This window comes from Xenopus laevis, chromosome 2L (genome assembly GCF_017654675.1).
Source record: "Xenopus laevis strain J_2021 chromosome 2L, Xenopus_laevis_v10.1, whole genome shotgun sequence".
NCBI classification, from domain to species: domain Eukaryota; kingdom Metazoa; phylum Chordata; class Amphibia; order Anura; family Pipidae; genus Xenopus; species Xenopus laevis.
Window position 1 is genome coordinate 74,154,781 of NC_054373.1, and position 20,048 is coordinate 74,174,828.

Sequence of the window (20,048 nt, forward strand, 5' to 3'; positions counted from 1 at the left end):
ATTGTCTTTTTGTTGGCTGGTTATGGCGGCTACTCGAAAGTCTATATTTTTGTGTTGGATTAGGGATAAAACCCCTTCTTTGAAAGATGCGCTCTCATATTTACATAATTTATGTATGCGTGAGGTAATTAGATTTAGGATGGATGATTCTATTCAGAGAAATAAAGTTAAATGCAGGTGGTCCCTGTATATTTCATCTTTAGATGCTACTAAAAAAGAATTTATTCTTAAACTGATAGGGGCAAGATGTTTGCTAATGAACGCATTTGGTAACTTTATATTGTCTTTTCATTCACACAAATATTAATTTGTCATTATTCTATGAAAATTTATCAGATTTATTTGTACTGCTTTGCCATGTCTTAATTTCTTAAAGTACGGGTCTTTTGGTTTCGGACATTTCATGTTTATTGTTTAGTTCACATGAAAAAAAATGTTTTTTTTTAACTCTATTCATATGAATTTTTCTTTTACTTTGGAACATTATATGATTCATATATTTAATTCAATTTATTTTAATGAAAATTCAATAAAAAGAATTCTAAAAGAAAAGAAAAGAACCAATTATTCCTCCTGCCAAAATTATTGCATCTCTGTTCCCTCAATTTGCTGAACAAATCTTGGCTGGTCAGTCTTCTGCTCCTTCGTATACCCCCATTGGGATGGTGTTTGTACCCCCTGAGCTTCGCCTGCCCATCCTACAACAGACTCATTGTTCCAAGCAAGCTGGACATCCTGGTCCTGAAAAGACTCTTGAGCTGTTACGAAGCCTAGTCTGGTGGCCGACTATCTGTAAAGATGTCAAAGACTTTGTTGCTGCCTGTACTATTTGTGCCGCTTCCAAGGCTAGCCATACTTTTTGTGGCCACACCCCCTAATTAATACTTTTGCCAAAACTGGTAGGTTATGAACGTTTGAACACACTCCCTTCCCCTCCATGCTTGTTGCTCTCAGCCCTCCCTTCCCCTCCTTGTCCATGCTTGCAGCCCTCCCTTCTATCTCCGTGCTTGCTGCTGTGAGCCCGACCTCCCTCCCTCCCTTCAGTGTCCATTGCTGTGAGCCTGCCCACCACTTATTTTGGTAAGAAAGCCACCAACCTAGCAACCCTGTATAAACTATAGAGAGATTACACATCCTACCTTATCAGCTCCTCCCCCTTCTCTATACCTAAAATGCCTATAGAAGAAGAGTTGTACCATGAAACTGTATTCCTTTTAAACTACAGCTCCCAGCATGAGTAGCACAGGGTTCTGATCATATTAACCAATGAAACACTGCAGAACTACATACACTCAGTACTTGTGCCAGAACTGGAATCAATGATCAGAGGGTCCAGGAGTATTAAGCGAAGTAAAGTGATTATATGGTTTACAGCTCTTAGCTCCCGTCCCCCAACTGATAACTGTCCCTCCAAGGCAGAGTCTTCCCTGGGCACCACCAGAGCTCTGATTATAGACCTGCTAAGAGGAAACGTGGGAGATGCGGAGCAGCCACAGACCTCATGCCTAGTACGGGCCAAGGCCTCTCACCTCTGATACAGGTGGGGGACAATAAACTCCTCTTCAGCTGCCGCTTCCTGATCGCTCCCTGCCGCCTGCTTTTTCAACTTTTCGGTGTTTACGGCCAGTGCAGGCAGAGAGCCACGTTTCCTCTTGTAGGCGGCCACAGTCCAGCCAGTCAGGCGGCGCCGGGTCCCATAAGCACCACCTCTATTCACCTCACAGGCAATCAGGAACAAGACACACTGTGGGGCTGGCTGTGGCAGCAGCAGCACAGGTCAGCAGCAACAGCAGTATTGGGGCGGTTTTCTTGCATGACTATTGGTTACCCAGCTTGTCTATCACAGAGGAGTCGATCCTCCCATGGCTTTGAGGCACATATACACACAGAAGGGTTGCTATGGGTACAGCATCGCCAGCCCTCCAGGTCACGGTCTACCAGAAACATGACGGCGGTCTACTGGTAGACCACGATCGACGTCCTGGGCACCCATGCTTTAGTGCATAAGACTTCTGCAGATCGGAGACACAGGTCCTCTCCTGCATACAAAGTTGGCGATAAGGTGTGGTTATCTACTAGAAACATTTGTCTAAGAGTGCCTTCTCCTAAATTTGGTCCTAAATTTGTTGGTCCATTCTCCATTGTGGAGATTATCAATCCTGTGCCCGTTAGACTTCAGTTTCCCCCCCCCCGAGATGCAAATTCCCAACGCGTTCTCCCTGGTGAAACCAGCAGTTTCCAATCGCTTTTCTTCTGATCAGTCTCCCCCTTCAGCTATCTCTGTGGATGGCCAACAGGAGTACGAGGTGGAAAAGATCTTAGGGGGTACTGTTACGAGCACCGGACGGCGCTTCCTAACCCGGTGACAAAGGATCGTGCCCATCTGTCCCACTTGGGTTGTGACATTGGTGTAGTGACGCCAGCATCGGGTCGCAGGCATGATGATGTCACAAACCGGTGCCAAATTCGAATAAAAGGACGCCCAGGACGCCGGTTCAATGTCCAAGTATAGGAATTCTTGCTTTGTGTTCCTGGGTTCCCTAAATTCCTAATCTGCTATTTCCTGGTTTCTTGACTACTGCCTGACCTTGATTCTGATCCTCGCCGCCTGCCTGATTGAATACTTTGCCTGAACTTGACCACAATTTCGCCTGACTCTTTTCGGATACCTCAAACCTGGACTTCTACCCTAAGCTTCCTCCCTGGTCCTGACTACTCCCTGGGGGAGCCAATAGGCCCCCTGACACCTAGAACCTGAGCCTGTGTCTCTGACAAAGGTGTAGAGGATAAGTTGAATATTATCTGTCCCTTCTGTTGCTGCGTTTCTTTACTGGACTGGACTGAGTTTTCTGTAAGTTCTCCTGATTTGTTTGTTCGCCCGTCCCTTCTTTTTGACTTGTTCTGTCCCCTACTTGTTTTTTTCTTGGTTTGCCTTTTGCACCCTTTGATAAAAAAGTCTTATGACCAGGGGAGTCACTATCACCAGTATCTATACCATTGCCAGAGGAATAAATCTAAGTGGTTTTCTGTTGAATATATATCACCTTTAGACCACCTATATATGTTATCAGTTTTGTAATCTTGCATGACCTTTAGTAACATTTTCTTTTTAAAGGCAAGTAAGTCATTCCTCCATTCATCAAGTTTTTGAGACAATTGTGCATTAAAGGTATCTCTTTCCTCCTGGTTTGAGACTTTGTCAAATTCAAGTTCCGTTTTAAGAATCTCCATGCGGGTTTTGGATAAATTATTACTCGTGTGTTCAATCACCAGTACCATAAGGTCTAGTGAAGCCTTGTTCAAAATGGCACACCACTTCTGACAAAATTCCTTGTCATCTCTCCCAGTGGTGGGTGTTTTAAATATCCTAAATCCACGAGGGATAAGCCTCTGCTTGTAATACTCACTTAATGATACACAATGTGAATGGAGTTGTAGCTCCTTCTTTTTTAACATTTCTAAATCTTTAGTCAGGTCCTGAGGTCTATCAACGCTTCAAGAGGGCTAAATTGAGTCCCCTATGGATTAGCACCCCTCAGTTGGATTTAAGAGTGTGCGCCTTCTCGCTTCATTCTGTATATGTTTTTACCATCAGGCCAAGGACCTGGGCTCAGTACCCTGATTAACCCTTCTGTTTCTGACCATAGTCTTTGTCCCTGTTCTCCAAGTCCTAACTATCACTCCAACTGGCCTAGTGGCCCTGACAGACACGTACCAATAGTATTTGGCCAGTATACGTTTTCACCTCCAATATTGTAAAATATACATATTTGATGTGTTTGCAGAGCTTTGGCTGTAGTAACTATTTGCAATGCCCCACAAATCTTGCAAACTAAAAATAATGATTGTAAGGTGTATTTTAGGATATGCGGACATTACATATTATTGTGCTTTGATATATTGGGTGTATTAAACCCATTATTTGTACCAGTGGATTGCTATTCACTGTGTCTAACCAGTTTAATGTTTCCAGCATGTTTCCAGGCCATTGTGCTAGAGAGAGTCTCAGAGCTCATCTATGCTTGAAAAATTATGCTTTGGCAGTCACTGATCCCTTTTATGCTTGGGGATCACTGTGACCTCTGTTTATAGTTGACACCTGGCTGACATATTTACTGTCAAGCCAGTAAAATAATACAGTACTTGAGGTTATTAGTAGGGAATAAAGATGATAGATAATTTGATAACCCTAGTCTAAAATAATTGTGTCTCCAAATCTATTACAAATCTACCTTTTGTCAGTTCAATATACAGTAGGGAGGGAAGGACAATGTATAAGCACTAAATAAAATAAAAAAAATTGTCTGATTCCTGCTCTAACAAAATGTAATTATTTTGACAGGTTCATGTGATTCTCCCCCAAGATTTTCATATGCACAGCTGAAAACAGAACACATGGATACAAATATTTTCCCCACAGATTCAATTGTGGGGTACGAATGTCGGCCTGGATACTTGAAAATCCGCTTTAAAAAAAATTACATACGGTGTTTGGCTAATACAACATGGTCAAAACTAGATGAATTCTGCAAAAGTAAGTGACTTCAGCTTTTGTTTTTGTGTTGGTGTAAAAACACTTTGGCTTAAAACACTTTGGTGAAACCCGGTGCTTTGCCCAGGACAGGTAGATATATATATAACAAGAACATTTCTATAGCAAACAATGCATCACACAACTGGAACAATACAACAATAAACAATACTATATAAATTAGGTATGTGTCATTTAAATATTTTATCTGTAAAGTAAGCATAAATGAGTGTACAGATAGTATAGCAAATGTATTATAAATGGTACAAATCAATTATCTTTTTTGCATTAAAACCATCGCACCTCAGAATTGCGCTGCACTGTGCACAATGATATTGTAGTGATTCATGAAAATCCTTAAAGGATCTGAAATCAGCAGGAACCTGAGGACTTCTGTACAATCCACCTGCCTTATACGTTTCCATTGGTCAAACCTTCAACTTCCTAAGGACTTCATGATTTTCTCTGGTCTATACATACCATCATCTTTGCCTTTAAAAGGTGCTTCTGCCAGATAGCTTTTCAATCATATATAAAGTATTGCCACTTTACTATGGGAGCTCAAAAGAGTTCTCAAATCTTCCACCAGTCTAATACAAAAATGACAGTCATCTATACATAAGTAGTGATTTTTAGGGCAGAATTCTACTACAGAATCCAATACAACTGTCCATGATTTTTGTGGAAAGTCACTTAAAAATTGCTGTAACTGTCACAAATCAGTTTTTCAACCCATGTATGGAGTACCATTTGTCTCAGGTACATTTTGTATACAAGAATACATTCTGTATACAAAAATATTCTCAGTACACAGAATGAAAGTCGGACAAATGACATAGATGGATTTGTGGTATATTCTTACTCCACTTTTTTGCACAGATTGCTGAATATACCCTATAGTCTGATTAAACTACAGACATAAGCATCCAATGAAATGTCTCAGATAGTTAACCAATCATTTAACAGTTCACTGAATCATGGATTAACCACAATTAAAAATCTTAGCACTTTTGTATATATATTCTTCTTAATTTGTTCTGTCTGAGAAAAAAGATGTCTGAGACTACTATCTGAGACATTGCATTGGATGCTGATTTCTGTGGTGATTGGTCGTTTTACAATTAAATATCTTGTTACTTCTGATGTTCTCCAGTCTATGATTCAGTGCCCCTTAGGAACAAAATGTGTAAAGCTTTACATAAATACATTTTCTAATTCATCACTTCTTTGTTGGTCCAGCTTTTTCGCAACCTATATTGGATACCTGGATACCACAGATTTTTTGTAAAGTTATATATGCTAAATTGTGGAAATGTTTTCTTTCAAATTCACTTCTTAAGTGGCAAAGACTTTTGTGAGCAGTTCAAGCTGCATTTCCACATTTTGGGGGAGGGCACAGTAGTTACACATGAGCATAAAGCATGTATGTAATAAAGTATACCACCAGAATATCTAATCTCATACTGTATTTGATTTGTTTATATTTAAGTTACTTATTGTAATGTCATCTCAATTGTAGAGAAACTCTGTATATACCCTGGTGAAGCATTTAATGGATATTTTAAGGAAACAGATTTTTCTGTTGGATCAAGGGTAACTTATTTCTGTGAAAAGGGGTGAGTCCTGCATCTGCTTACATATCGACATGGCAATATGTGTTGTAATACCATGTAATACCTAATTTGAAAGGACCACTATAACTTATTTTTTACTTTCTTTTTGTTTAATTGTCTTATTGAAATGTTTTGCATAATCATTACACAATCTGCTTCTGAAACATGTGCATTTAAGGACATGTTTATCCAGGTGACTTTGGACCCATTCATTGGTCTTTTTACTTGGTGTATTTGTTAGTTTGGTCCCAACAGCAGATAATTTATTTGGTCTGTTCCTGTGCTCTGTCCTCTGCACACTAATTCAGTCAACAGAGGACAGTGGAATCCAGACCCAGGACAAGCAGTACTGTTCTCAATTGATTTTTACACAATATGGTAGGAACTCTAAATTATTTTATAATCGGGAGTCCATGCATCTGATTTCCGTATATATCCTTGAACACAGCCAGAGGGACATGCCCCGGTTCCAAAGGCAGCCAACCCTCCGGCACTTAGTCATAGGTGTCGACACCTATGGCCAAGTGCCGGAGGGTATGAAACGCGTAAGGTGGGCCATGTGGGGTCAGTATGTATCAAACATTTTAAATGTGAATACTAATAAATTATTTATTTTTGCACTTATGACTAAGTGCTGGAGGGTACGAAACGCATAAGGTGGGCCATGTGGGGTCAGTATGTATCAAACTTTTTAAATGTGAATACTAATAAATAATTTATTTTTACTAAAAATAAGCCTTGGGACATATATCTTTTGATAAAATTTTTGTATGGTAGGAACCCTACCTTGAATTTTCAAGGTTACTCCTTCCCTGGTACTTCTATCAACATGCACTTAATGAACCACAATAAACTGTGAATATGCATTTTTACATAACCACAGTGACACTGACTCATTTATATTTTGATTTCTAAGAACTTCAATATTCTGCTTACGTCTCCACAGTTTTTGTCCTCCGTAATTAAAGGGGCAACATTTTGTAAAATAACGCTACGTGGAATATGATAAGCAGTAAATGGCACCAGTTCTAATGACTAAAAACAATCATTGCACCTTTATTGCAATTTCCCATAGATGCATAATAAGCTCCTGTCTGTGCAACAAATGAACAATACAAAGGTATCTTCCAATGTTTTGATGCCCTTGATGGAAGAAATTTAGCATTGGTGTAGTAATTGGTGTAGTAATGGAGTTTTCTGAGCCAGAAAAAAAAGTATCTTCTCACAACTGTTAATAGTTCAAAGTCTGTTAATAGTTCAAACTTAAGTTATACAGGTAAAGGTCTATTATCTGAAATGCTTTGAGAACTGGGGTTTTCCGGATAAGAAATCTTACCATAATGCAGATCACCATACCTTTAGTCTGCTAAAATATCATTAAAACATTAAATAAACCCAACAAGTTTGTTTGTCCACCAATACAAATTCATGTAGGTTAGTTAGGGCCAAGTACAAGGTACTATTTTATTATTACAGAAAAAAAGAAAATCATTAAAGTGAGTGGAAGGCTATAGAGGAAGCAGACCCCGCAACGGGCAGGGGGGGCAGGGAAAATGGGGCTGGGCCTCTGGGTCTGCTTCTTCTATAGCGTTTGAATTCCCCCACTGCTTTTTTCCTACTTCTAATTGACACACTCGTGGCTGTGCGAGCTTGCAGCGGGGGTTGCAAACGGGGGTGAGTTGGGGGTAGGAGCAGCTGTGCGCATTGGACACTTCAAAAGTTTTTCTGGCAGGGGGGCCAGCCACAAGCTTGTTATGCCCATGATTAAATAAAATTTGAATTAACTAAAGAAGTAGACTAGAAATGTTGTACATTATGTTTTGGGCTTCTGTACCAGATAAGGCTGATTAGTAATCAGTACAGATAACTACATGGCAGCACAGAAACCAGTGCAAAAATTCAAGATTATGAGGAAAAAGGTATTGGTACTGGCCTCTCCCACTGGCAGTACTGAGAAAAAATTAGAATGCCAAGACCTTAGTCAAAAATGGGGGGTTCCCAAATTTATTTAAGTGCTCTGGACACGCAGGTCACGATCAAACGTTTCAGGACATCAACTGCCCTTCATAACTGATAACCTACCATAGATCCCAACATTGCTCATATAACAATATGTAGAGTGCCATCTAGTGTGCAATACTATACCCCTATATTGCAAACAATAGTACATTGTATATAATTAACATTCAACAATTCCAATAGCATTGACATAACAGCTCCAGTGTAACACCAGGTCCCCAAGCCTTGTTCCTTGAGTCCAAAAACTTTTGGTAAAAATGTGCTCAAAAAATACGAGAACATTTTTTCAAAAACTATTTTTCAAAAAGGTTCAAATAAAGTTCAAACAAAGTCACTTGAGTCCATCACTATTGATTGAAGTGAAAGCAGATCTGGTACACACATAATTTGATAATTATTTTCAATAACTGAATTAATGGTTAATTATAATACTTACTAACTGACTATATTAGTCTCAGAAGTAATGCATTTGCACCAACTGGCTTTTGGGTAAACCTTTTGTATTACCTAGTGGATGGAAGCTGTCATATAATAGCATGTTATTTTTATCAACTGGTTTTCTGTATAACATGGTGGATAGCTTATTAGTTTCACAGTATATTGAAACATCAAGAGATTCAATGTGTGAGGTGTCATTATGTAATACAAACTTAATCGTAGGATGTACCTTGTTGATGTATTCAATAAACTGTGAAAGCTTACTGTGAGGCCCGCACCATACCAAAAATATGTCATCCACAAAGCGACAATACCAGTATATATACTGTGAAAACATGGCATTTTGTAAGATTATCTTTTCTTCCAAATCATACATAAATATGTTTGTGTAAGTGGGTGCCATATTGGCCCCCATACTGGTCCCTTATTTGTGCAAAAAAAATTTTTGTCAAATTGAAAATAATTTTTAGTTAGGACCAGCTGCAATAACGAGCATATCAATGAAATTATTTGGGGATCATCAGAGTGTTTTATGGAAAGGTGGTGCCAAACACTTTCTAGCCCCTCATCATGCGGAATGCATGTGTACAAGCTGGCCAAATCCATTGTGCATAGGTACACCTTTAGCTTCTGGAATTGAAATATGGTTAACTGTATTGAGAAAATCAGGGGTGCCCTTTAGACATGTGGGTAAACCCTGCACAATGGGCTGCAAATAGTTATCTACCAAAATGGCCAGTGGCTGTAGTAAGGATCCACTCCCTGATACGATGGGTCTACCAGGCGGATTTAGAGGATCCTTATGTATTTTGGGGAGTAGGTAGAAGACAGGTGTCCGTGGAAATTATACTGTTAAGGCATAATAACCCCCTCGATTTCAGCTTCATACAATAAAGCATCAATTATTCTTTTAGTTTGCCATGTAGGGTCATCAAGTATTTCATAGGATACACCATCACTAAGATGCCTTTCTGCTTCAAAATCATATTGAATTTTTTCCATAATTACCATGGCTCCCCCTTTATCTGCCTTCTTAATAATTATGGTTTTGTTATTATGTAAGCTTTTTACCATCACCCATTCAGAGCTGGAAAAATTACGATACACTCCTATCAAGGTTATAGCAAATCTGCAGTCTATAGGAGCATCTGTAAAAGGACCCACAATATCAATAGCAAGTTTTTCCCATAATGAATCAGGAAATGGTACTGGTTTTACATCTGGTCTCAACTTAACTTTGTGTACAAAGTTCTTTTCACAGCCCAGTGAACTGTTGCTTTGTGGTGAAATTCTAGACACTGGCTGTGTGGCAGGCACTGGTGCTGTAATGAGACCACCAACTAATTGTACGTTTAATGCAGCAAAGAGATCCCTTCAAAGTATAGCAGTGCCCTTATTCACAATGTAAAAGTCACATTTTTCAGTATTTGATTCAAATTGTACAGTCACTGGCAAGCAACCAAGCACAGAGATTGGATCCTTTAAGTTAATGACCAGTCTCAGGGCAGGTGCAACAAGCGCATCTTTTTCAAAGTATTTTAAGAAAATATCCTTTGGTAGTATAGAAAAAGCTTAACTTGTATCAAGCATCAGGTTAAAGAAGTGTCCCTTGTCAGCAGAAGCAGTATTGACATTGACAGTGCATATAAACTTATCTGGAATAAATGTGTCAGCTTTATCCACACTTAATACTGTGACATTTGTAGTAGTGACTTCATGAACATCTTTAGCAGAACTACGGCTGATCTTAGCAAAATGTCCTAACTTTTTGCATTTGTGGCACTGAACAGCTTTTGCAGGGCATGTAGCATAATTTGCAGTGTGTTGTGTTGAACCACAGCGAAAGCAGTATTTTTTATTTGTATTTGCTGCACAGTTTTGCAGTGAATCCCTTTCCTTAGCACTGTATTTTTCCTGTGACTGTGCATTATTAGTCCACAGTGCTGAATTCACAGTCTATACCTTCCCAGCAGTTCCCTGATTGAGAGTTTTAGCCTGCTATTTCAATTTGTCTAGCAACTGTAATAGCCTTTGCAAGGGTTAAATCCTGCTCTAGGAGCAATCTCTCTCTAATGTTATGTGAGTTTGTTTTTTCCATTATTTGGTCTCTTAGCATTTCATCTGTTAGATTCCCAAAGTCACAGGTAACAACTAGCTCTCTCAAAGCTGCTACAAATTGTTTTGTGGATTCGCCATTACGCTGTCCACGTTGGCGGAATTGATATTTTTCAGCAACCACATTTACTCTTGGCACGAAAAAGTTCTTTAAAGCAGTAAGTGCAGTTCATAAGTCTCATCAGGTAATGGTAATGTGTAGAATATACGCTGTCCCTCTGCTCCCAGGCAGTGAATAAGTAAAGCACGCTTTCTAGCAGCAGAAATCTCCCCTTGTTTAGCAGCAATAATATAATTTTCAGATCCAAGCAGTAAAAGGTATGGTAAGCTCACCAGGGAAGGGTGCAGGCTGCTGCAGAGGTAGAAGAGACATCTCGTCATCAATTTGTTATGTTTTGGTAGCAGAGGATGAGTAGAGTATAACTGTGCTTTATTAGCAGGCTCATGCAGCCATTACACAACAGTAAGCAACTCTAACACCACACGCTGTATAGAAAGTATGCACAGTATAAGTATTCTCAACAATGTTTTATTGGGTTTTCATAAACACAACAGATTATGGTGTACAACATATTAAGTATGTCAAGATAAGCATAGAAGAAGAATATACATTGCTGCATGACATACCAAGGAATTGAACAAATGAATACATATACTTAAAGTTAAAGAATCCAAAGAAAAATAGACACAGTATAAGTCTTGAGCACAGTGACATCTACAGGCCATTTGTATAAACGCCACAGTCATTATATAAAATATTGCGTTTTTAGCCACATTAGTTTTTAGTATTTTGCTCTCCTTTTATGACTTCGATAGAAAGCGTTGGTCTGTGTTTTCCAATGACAGCAAACTGTGTACATCACAAAAACCAATGTATTCTGTTTACTGCAGGTGTATGAGTGGCAGGAAGAGCCTGTGTGCATTGTAACATTGTGAAATGATGTTACGAACATGATAAGAATCAAGAGCAAAGTTACTGTACAGGATGAAATGTTTTCATAAGTTTTCTGAAAAAAAGATAAATGGTAGACCAATGTATAAGTGGCAGGTTGAGAATCAAACCACAGATCAGCACAAAAAGCACACAAACAACAAGCTTTTATAATGTGCCAGTGTCAGATCAGATGGGAGACAACAATAAGTTCTTACAGTCAAGTTAGGGCAGGCAATAGACAAACTACATGTTCAAAACAACGGTCAGGTCAGATAATCATGAGTTAAGCATATCTGCTAAACTGCTTAGGTGCAGTTATTCATAACAACCAATAAGCATTTAGTTTTAGTCTAATACAAGAAAATGAAGACAAAGATGTGATTGGCTGCCATGGACACCTGTACTGGTGCAATTTAGCACCTATCTTAATACATTAACAGAAAATTATGCATTCATAATTTAAGGCAAGAATAGATGGGTGAAAACATTTTGCTTGTAAATGTGAATACAACATGCTGAATGATTGTGAGCAATATTTTTCAACCTTTATGAATCCCAGAGCTCTGCAGTTCTGATCTTGCCATGCTGCGGGTTTGCTCTTTGGTCTATGTAAAACATAGACCAAAGAGCAAACTTGAAATTGATGTCACTGCCACAATGATACTTGTGGCACTTAAAGGCTTACATGTAAGGTAAGTAATAAATAATATTTAGTTATATTTAGCTGACAGTGCCTTGCAAAAAGTTATATTTAGCTTATAGTGCCTTGCAAAAGTATTCAGCCGCTTTGGATAAGTCTCTATGAGCTTGCCATATCTTGCCACTGGGATTTTTGCCCATTCCTCAAGGCAAAACTGCTCCAGCTCCTTCGTGTTGGATGGTTTTCGCTTGTGAACAGCAATCTTCAAGTCTGACCACAGATTCTCAATTGGATTGTGGTCTGGACTTTGACTAGGCCATTCCAACACATTAAAATGTTTGCCCTTAAACCACTCGAGTGTTGCTTTAGCAGTATGCTTCAGCTCATTTTCCTGCTGGAAGGTGAACCTCCATCCCAGTCTCAAATCACAGGCAGACTCACACAGGTTTTGCTCAAGAATATCCCTGTATTTAACACCATCCATCTTTCCCTTGACTCAGACCAGTTTCCCAGTCCCTGCTGCTGAAAAACATCCCCACAGAGTGATGCTGCCACCACCATGTTTCATTGTGACGATGGTGTTCTTGGGGTGATGGGATGTGTTGGGTTTGCACCAGACATAGCATTTTCCTTGGTGGCCGAAAAGTTAAGTTTTAGTCTCATCTGACCAGAGCACCTTCCTCCATACATTCAGGGAGTCGCCCACATGCCTTTTGGCAAACTCAAAAGTGCCTTCTTATTTTTAACTTTAAGTAATGGCTTTTTTCTGGCCACTCTTCCATAAAGCCCAGCTCTATGGAGTGTATGGCATATTGTGGTCCTATGGACAGATACTCCAGTCTCTGCTGTGGAACTCTGCAACTCCTTCATGGTTACCTTTGGTCTCTGTGCTGCCTCTCTGATTAATGCCCTCCTTGCCCGGTCTGTGAGTTTTGGTGGGTGGCCCTCTTTGGCAGGTTTGTTGTGGTACCATTGTTGTGGTACCATGTTAGATAAGGTGTGTTTATACTGACAGATCACGTGACACTTGATCAGATTGCACAAAAGTGGACTTCATTTCACTAATTATGTGACTTTTGAAGGTAATTGGTTGCACCAGAATTTTTTAGGAGCTTCATGGCAAAGGGAGGATATGTATATATATATATATATATATATATATATATATGCACATGCCAATTTTCAGTTTTTTATTTTTTTTACATTTTTTTATATATATTTTTCTTATTTCACTTCACCAACTTAGACTATTTTGTGCAGATCCATCACATAAAATAAGATTAAGAAACATTTAAATTACAGGTTGGAATGTAACAAAATAGGTAAAAAGCCAAGGGGGTGGATACTTTTGCACGGAACTGTAGTCCACTGCATGTGCCAAAATTGGGAGGGCATCTTTTCACAAATTGGGTGCATGTTGCACCTAACATTTTCATATTTGGGATTACATAATTTCATGTTTGCATTAAAATGCCTGTAACGCTTTGTTGGCCTATTCTGCCAATTAGGAGTTAAGGGTGACCAGCTAGGTAGCGAGCATGGGTTACATTGCAAATCTTCACTCAGGGCAGAGCCTTCGCCAAATGGAAGCTTCCCCTTTAAACTGTAGTTGAACTACAACTCACAGGCATATAAATGAAAATAGAATAATGGACACCAGGAGGTTCTTAAAAGGTAAAACAGGAGCACAGATTTATTATGCCAGAGGCAAATGACCACAGGTTAACTTACAAAGATGTATAGGACACAGCAGATGGAATCACTTTGGACAATACAAGGTTCACAGTCAGACAGATGCGACTCCCAAAGGATATTGCAGATAGGTGTACTTCAATTCCTAGTTTAACCCTCGTTGCACAGTGAGGGGATCGGGATCGATCAGGTAGGGTACAGGTAGTCCTTTGCTAACCTAGATGCCTATCAACTGAGTTCCCTGCTCTAAAGGCAAACAGGCCTTGTGGGAAAGCTACTTCCTCCTACAATCCTCGTTGGAGCGACAACTGCTCTTTCTGCTACACCTCTACTACACCAGCTGTTCCTCGTTCACAGGGTTACCTGGTCCCCGACTTAGCACCAAAGGTGTCCCTCTGGGGTAAAAGCTTACTGGGGCCTATGGTGATCCCAGGCTCAATGGGGATTCACCTAGCAGCAGCACCAGGAGCCAAAGAGGAAGAGGCCACTCCCTGCACAACACTATATAGCAGTGTGGCAGGGGAGTGTCATTACACTCTTTGTCCAATAGGTGAGGGTGTTACACTTTACCAGTTAGAAGGGCTTGGCCCAATAACAAGGGAAAAGAGAACTACATACAAAAGGTAGGGGATTAACTCTATAGGGATAGGATATCCTATAGGTCCCTACATGCCTTTAGCAAATGATTATGTTGGTCTGGTGCTCCTATTCATGCAGCCTGCTGTGGAAACCCTGGAACTATAACCACATTAAGGGTGGAGGTAGTCCCATCAGTAGCATAAGCTACCAAACAACAGACCCCTACAAACCTTTAAGGTTCCTCAGCATCAGTAGGTGACACACAATTCATCAGAGCAGACTGGGCAAGTGCATTGGCATTTAACTCAACTATACAGAAGTGCAAGGAACTTGTTCAGACACAAAAACTTTTAATGAATGGTGTTGATACATGAGACAATTGCATTCATCTTGTTAATTCACTTGTGGTCATAATTGACACTTTTAATTAATTAATATATGTAGAAATGATGCAGCAGAGTATAATGTAATAGCAGCACGTATGCATCAAAACCCTTTCTGAACATTTAGGCGGAACCTCTTTTCTTCTAATCGGAATGGGTGACCTTGTGTCAGCTGGAAAGATCTACTGGTAAATTTAGCATTAGAGAATATGATCCTCTTTTATATTTATACATAGTTATCATATCACCCCTTAAGAGTAATAGGGAGGGTACAGAGCAGGGCAACTAAGCTGGTAAAAGTTATGGAAAATCTTAGTTATAAGGAAAGGCTGGCCAAGTTGGGGTTGTTCATGCTAGAGAAGACCAAGTCTTTCCTCATAACTAAGATTTTCCATACCTTTTACCTGCTTAGTTGCCCTTCTCTGTACCCTCTCTAATATAATAATGTTCTGTTTGAGCACTGGAGACCAAAACTATACGGCATATTCTAGATGGGGCCTTACCAGTGATCTATACAGTGAAATAATGACCCCTTCCTGCCGTGAATCATTGCCCCTTTTAATACAGAGCAAAACCTTTAAGTATAATGGAAGTGCTACTTTTCAATGCGCAAAAACTACTTTTCGATGTGATGCAGACACTGCACACTGTGACTTCATCTGACATTTCCATTACTCACCTTATTTCTGTTGCATCCAAAGTGACGCCTGCGTTTTTGCGCAGCACGTCGGATTGTGCGGAAATCATCTGTGAAGTCCTACCCTTAGATCACATGCAACACTCGTTTAGCAGCTCCCACACTCGCTTTATAGTTACAGAATTATAGAGGTTTCAAACCAAAGATCTTGTATGTTAAAATACTGAAATTACTATTTAATTCACAAAATAATCCTTTATTTGTAACATATGTTTATGTTTTCAGATATACAATGATCTCAAAGATAAATTACAGATACTGTCAAGCAGATGGAAGTTGGAGTAATTCTATTCCAGTATGTGAAGGTGATCACAATGTATATTCATTTGCTTATATGTAAATTAGTTAGTGACAAGATATTGCTCTTCATCTTGCACTGTTCAACCTTTGTTTCCCTCCTGTACACACAGAACAGACAGACTGTTAAAGAGGTGGTTCACCTTTAGTATGCTATAGAATGGCTAATTCTAGATAGATTTATTTCCCTTCTTCTTCTGACTGTTTACAGCTTTCAATATATACATATATCGTTTCATAACATTGTAGATTGTAGAACATTGTATTCCTGTAACTGTTGTAGCATCACTTTATACTACTTTATTCTATTATATTATAGGGTAGGTGCTAAATTGCACAAGTGCGGTTGCCAATAGCAATCAATCAGCATTAATTAGTTACAACAATTTGCAATTGCAGTTTAAAGCGATACTGACACGTTCCTATATAAATCATAGGAACGTGTCAGTATAAAGTAAATGCTACACACATAATCATTCCTTGAAAAGCCCCCCACAAAGCCACTCCCAGCCCCGCAAACCCGTGTGCTGCTGACTCGCTGACACTAGTAACAGATCTGGTAACCTGACCAGGTTGCTTCAGTGATGCTGGGCGCGGAGCAATCCTTCCATAGGCTGAATTCCTGTTTTCATTCATAATCAGGAAGGATCGTGCCATCCCCAGTCCAGCGTCACTGAAATGGCTCAGAAGGACTTTTAGCTGTGTCGGAGGTAGGGTTGCCATCTTTTCCCCCAAAAAATTCCGGCTGGAGGGGGTGGGTACAAAAAAGGGGGCGTGGCGTGACGGCAAATGGGGCGGGTTATGTTGTAAAGGGGCGTGGCCACGGTGTGAGCAGGAGAAGAACCAAAGGACAAGGTAAGTTTAAAAGGGATTGGGGGCTGGCCGAGGGGGTCTTTTTAAGGGTATTACAACTTTATCGGCAGCTACATTGCCGGTATATTTGTAATACCGGCCCCGGCCTTGGCAGGTGTTTTGCCTGGTGGCAACCCTAGTCGGAGGGTTGGGTGAACATAGGTTTGCGGGGCCTGGGGCGGGACAATTACGTGTGCAACTTTTACTTTATACTGACACGGCCCTATGATTTTTATAGGAACGTGTCAGTAGCGTTTTTACATCTTTCGCCGTAAATCAGCCACTGTGTTGTTCCCAGCTCTAGGGACCTTGGAATACATCTGTTTCAATTTTATTATCATTTAGTGTTGTTTTTCTTGATTAAAAATATAAATCTCTTTTCTTTATAGTTGTTACTTGTCCACCTCCAGAAAATATACTCGGTGTAAAATTTTCTCCACAAAAAGAAGAATATATATACTTGGAGTCTGTGAAGTACCAATGCATTGCTCATAACCTTGAGATCATGGGTGAACGTAACGTTTTCTGTACAGAGAATGGGACCTGGAGCAATCCTCCTCCTAAATGCATAGGTGGGAACTCGTTTCTGAAGGTATCCTGATATACACTTTTAACATCTGTTCCCTTTCCAACCCCATTTTTGGGAACTAGCGTAGCTTAGATGTCTTCTTGGACAAGCATAATATCCAAAGCTATTGGGGTTTTTAAGATCCACTGTTAATTATCCGTTATCCAGAAAGCTCCATATTAAACGGAAAGGCTGTTTCCCATAAACTCCATTTGATTCCATTTTTCTCTGTAATAATAAAACAGTACCTAGTACTTGAGCAAACAAAGATACAGTATAATTAATCCTTATTGGAAGCAAAACCAGTCTATTTGGTTTATTTAATGTTTACATGATTTTCTAGTAGACTTAAGGTGTGAAGATCCAAATTACAGAAACATCTGTTATCCGAAAAACCCAGGTCCCGTGAATTCAGGATAACAGGTCCCATACTTTACATCTCTATATCTAAATATGCACTGGTGTCATTGGGAGGGGCTGAACTTGATGGAAATGTGTTTTTTTAAACCTAAATAAAATTCAAGTAACTCTATGTAACAACCCAGCAACATGCAGTCGAAGATTGAGGATCAGCTAAGCACCAAAGGTCAAATAGGTCTACTGTTTATATTTATGTGCTACCATGGCAAATCCCAACACCACAGTTTAAGTGCTGCATCATTCATGTCAAAGATAAGGTTACTGACTGATGTATCTGATTTTCGACAAGCAGAAATAATGGCATCACTTGAAACCTTCAACACACCCAAATCTGCATTTGGCTGGTCTTCCCAATTAAGTCAATGCAGGGGCGTAACTATAGAGGAAGCAGACCCTGCGGCTGCAGGGGGGCCCAGGAGGTATAGGGGCCCCATGAGGCCCTAATTCATATACAATTTCAATAAATATTGGAGAAACAAGTCAACCTCTAAACACTTTGGGGGCCTGAAAAATAATTTGCTGTGGGGCCCAGTAATATCTAGTTACGCCACTGAGTCAATGAGACCCAGTCTTCAGGAAATCTCTGTGCTTCTGATGTTCAGGGAGCAGCCTGATTCAGAGAAGGATTTCCTAGTAGACAGGAGAAATTGGAACATTTTAATGCACATCAATAAGTATATAATGCCCATGCCAAATTTTAACTGTGAGCACTGCTGAAGACATGGGTACTGTTTAAACTCATATCATATTCATTATAAATAAATGTTCCGTTATCCCATTGTAAGCTTTAAAAAAAAGTCAAACCATCAAGATAATGTAATAAATGCTCTACAGTTTGCTACTTGTCTAGTAACCCATAGCAACCAATCAGCAGGTAGCATTATAAATTATTAGTGTGTACAAGGTTAGGGCTCTTACACATGAGCGTTTTTACCTGCGTTCCGTTTTTCGTCGTTCAGCCGCAGGGGAGTGCAGGAATAGACGCATTTAATTATTTCAAATGGGGCTGTACTAACACAGGCGCATGTAGGCGCCGAACGCAGGAAAAATGCAGCATGTTGCGTCTCAACCTGCGTTCGGCGCCTACATGCGCCTGTGTGAGTACAGCCCCATTTGAAATAATTAAAAGCGTCTATTCCTGCGCTCCCCTGCGGCTGAACGCCGAAAAACGGAACGCAGGGGAGCGCAGGTAAAAACGCTCATGTGTAAGAGCCCTTAACCACTGGTTAAATGGTTCCTAGGTCAAAAAAACGAATAGGAAATTATGTTTGTTTTATTTTGTGGGTTACTATAGCTTTATCTGTCGTGTGTTACTAATATGGTCGTGTCTTGATAATTGTTACACGTATCCTATGGCCCCAGGTCCCAAGCATTTCAGATATTAGATCCTATACCTGTAGTACTTGGACTTTTATTTTTTCTTTTAATTTACCCCTTTGTTATAAGGGTAAAATGTGAGACTCCATGCAACATTTGACAACTTATGACCAATCTTCCCACAGGAGAATCAGCCAAATGGTTATACAGGTTGGAACAAATGGCCATATATCACTGATCTAATAGCGACCACTCAGATTACTTAACATAGGGATGTCCAACTGGCAGCTAGCAACCCCCCTTGTTTGCCCCCCACATGAAAGTTTGCCTGCTGTGTCTGCTTTCAAAATTTTCTTTAAAAGGTCAGCGCTAATTTAAAGCTCAAGGGAAAAGGGTATGATGAAAAAAGGAAAAAGGATTTTTATAGTGTAGTATTTACTGAGAGTTGTAGTGCCACAACCAAAAAAAAAACAAAAAAACTATTTGGTGCAGTTACCCTTTACGATTCACCACAAGTGGCTATTAAATGGGTACTTACAAACGTTTAGATTTAGCATATGCACATCACGATTTGTAAAGAATAAAATTGTAGGGTATTCCTTCTGAGCTGGAAGAGGTTAAAAATGCGCAGATATAGTGTAAAAACCCTTTTTATTAAATATCCTAAAAAACCAACTGGTTGCACTCACATTTTAGTAGTTACAACAGGCATATAGTCCCTTATCCATGCGAATCCGTACTGCTGCAAGTCTTTCCTAGCGGTTACTGTTGGGGCTCCGACCAGCGTTTCCTCCACAATCCACTTGCCGCTTGTTGCTTCCTGGACGCTTGGATGTGGGCGCAATAACTGGGGGGGGGCGCACTTCTTAGGGAGAATTTTTTTTTCATTATTAAAATTTAGTTACCATGGCCTTTAGTATTAAAGTTTAAATCTAAAAAATTTGCATGCCCAC

General features: G+C 39.8%; 1 protein-coding gene across 2 annotated transcripts in view; it reads left to right on the top strand.

Annotated features, from left to right (window-relative positions):
• The window catches only part of csmd1.L (CUB and Sushi multiple domains 1 L homeolog), a 90,618-nt gene that overhangs the window by 17,092 nt on the left and 53,478 nt on the right, over window positions 1-20,048 (top strand). For both annotated transcript variants that reach the window (XM_041580781.1, NM_001114809.1), the window contains 4 exon segments: window positions 4,343-4,534; window positions 6,051-6,147; window positions 15,867-15,946; window positions 17,180-17,362. In XM_041580781.1, the coding sequence (XP_041436715.1) occupies window positions 4,343-4,534; window positions 6,051-6,147; window positions 15,867-15,946; window positions 17,180-17,362 (552 nt within the window).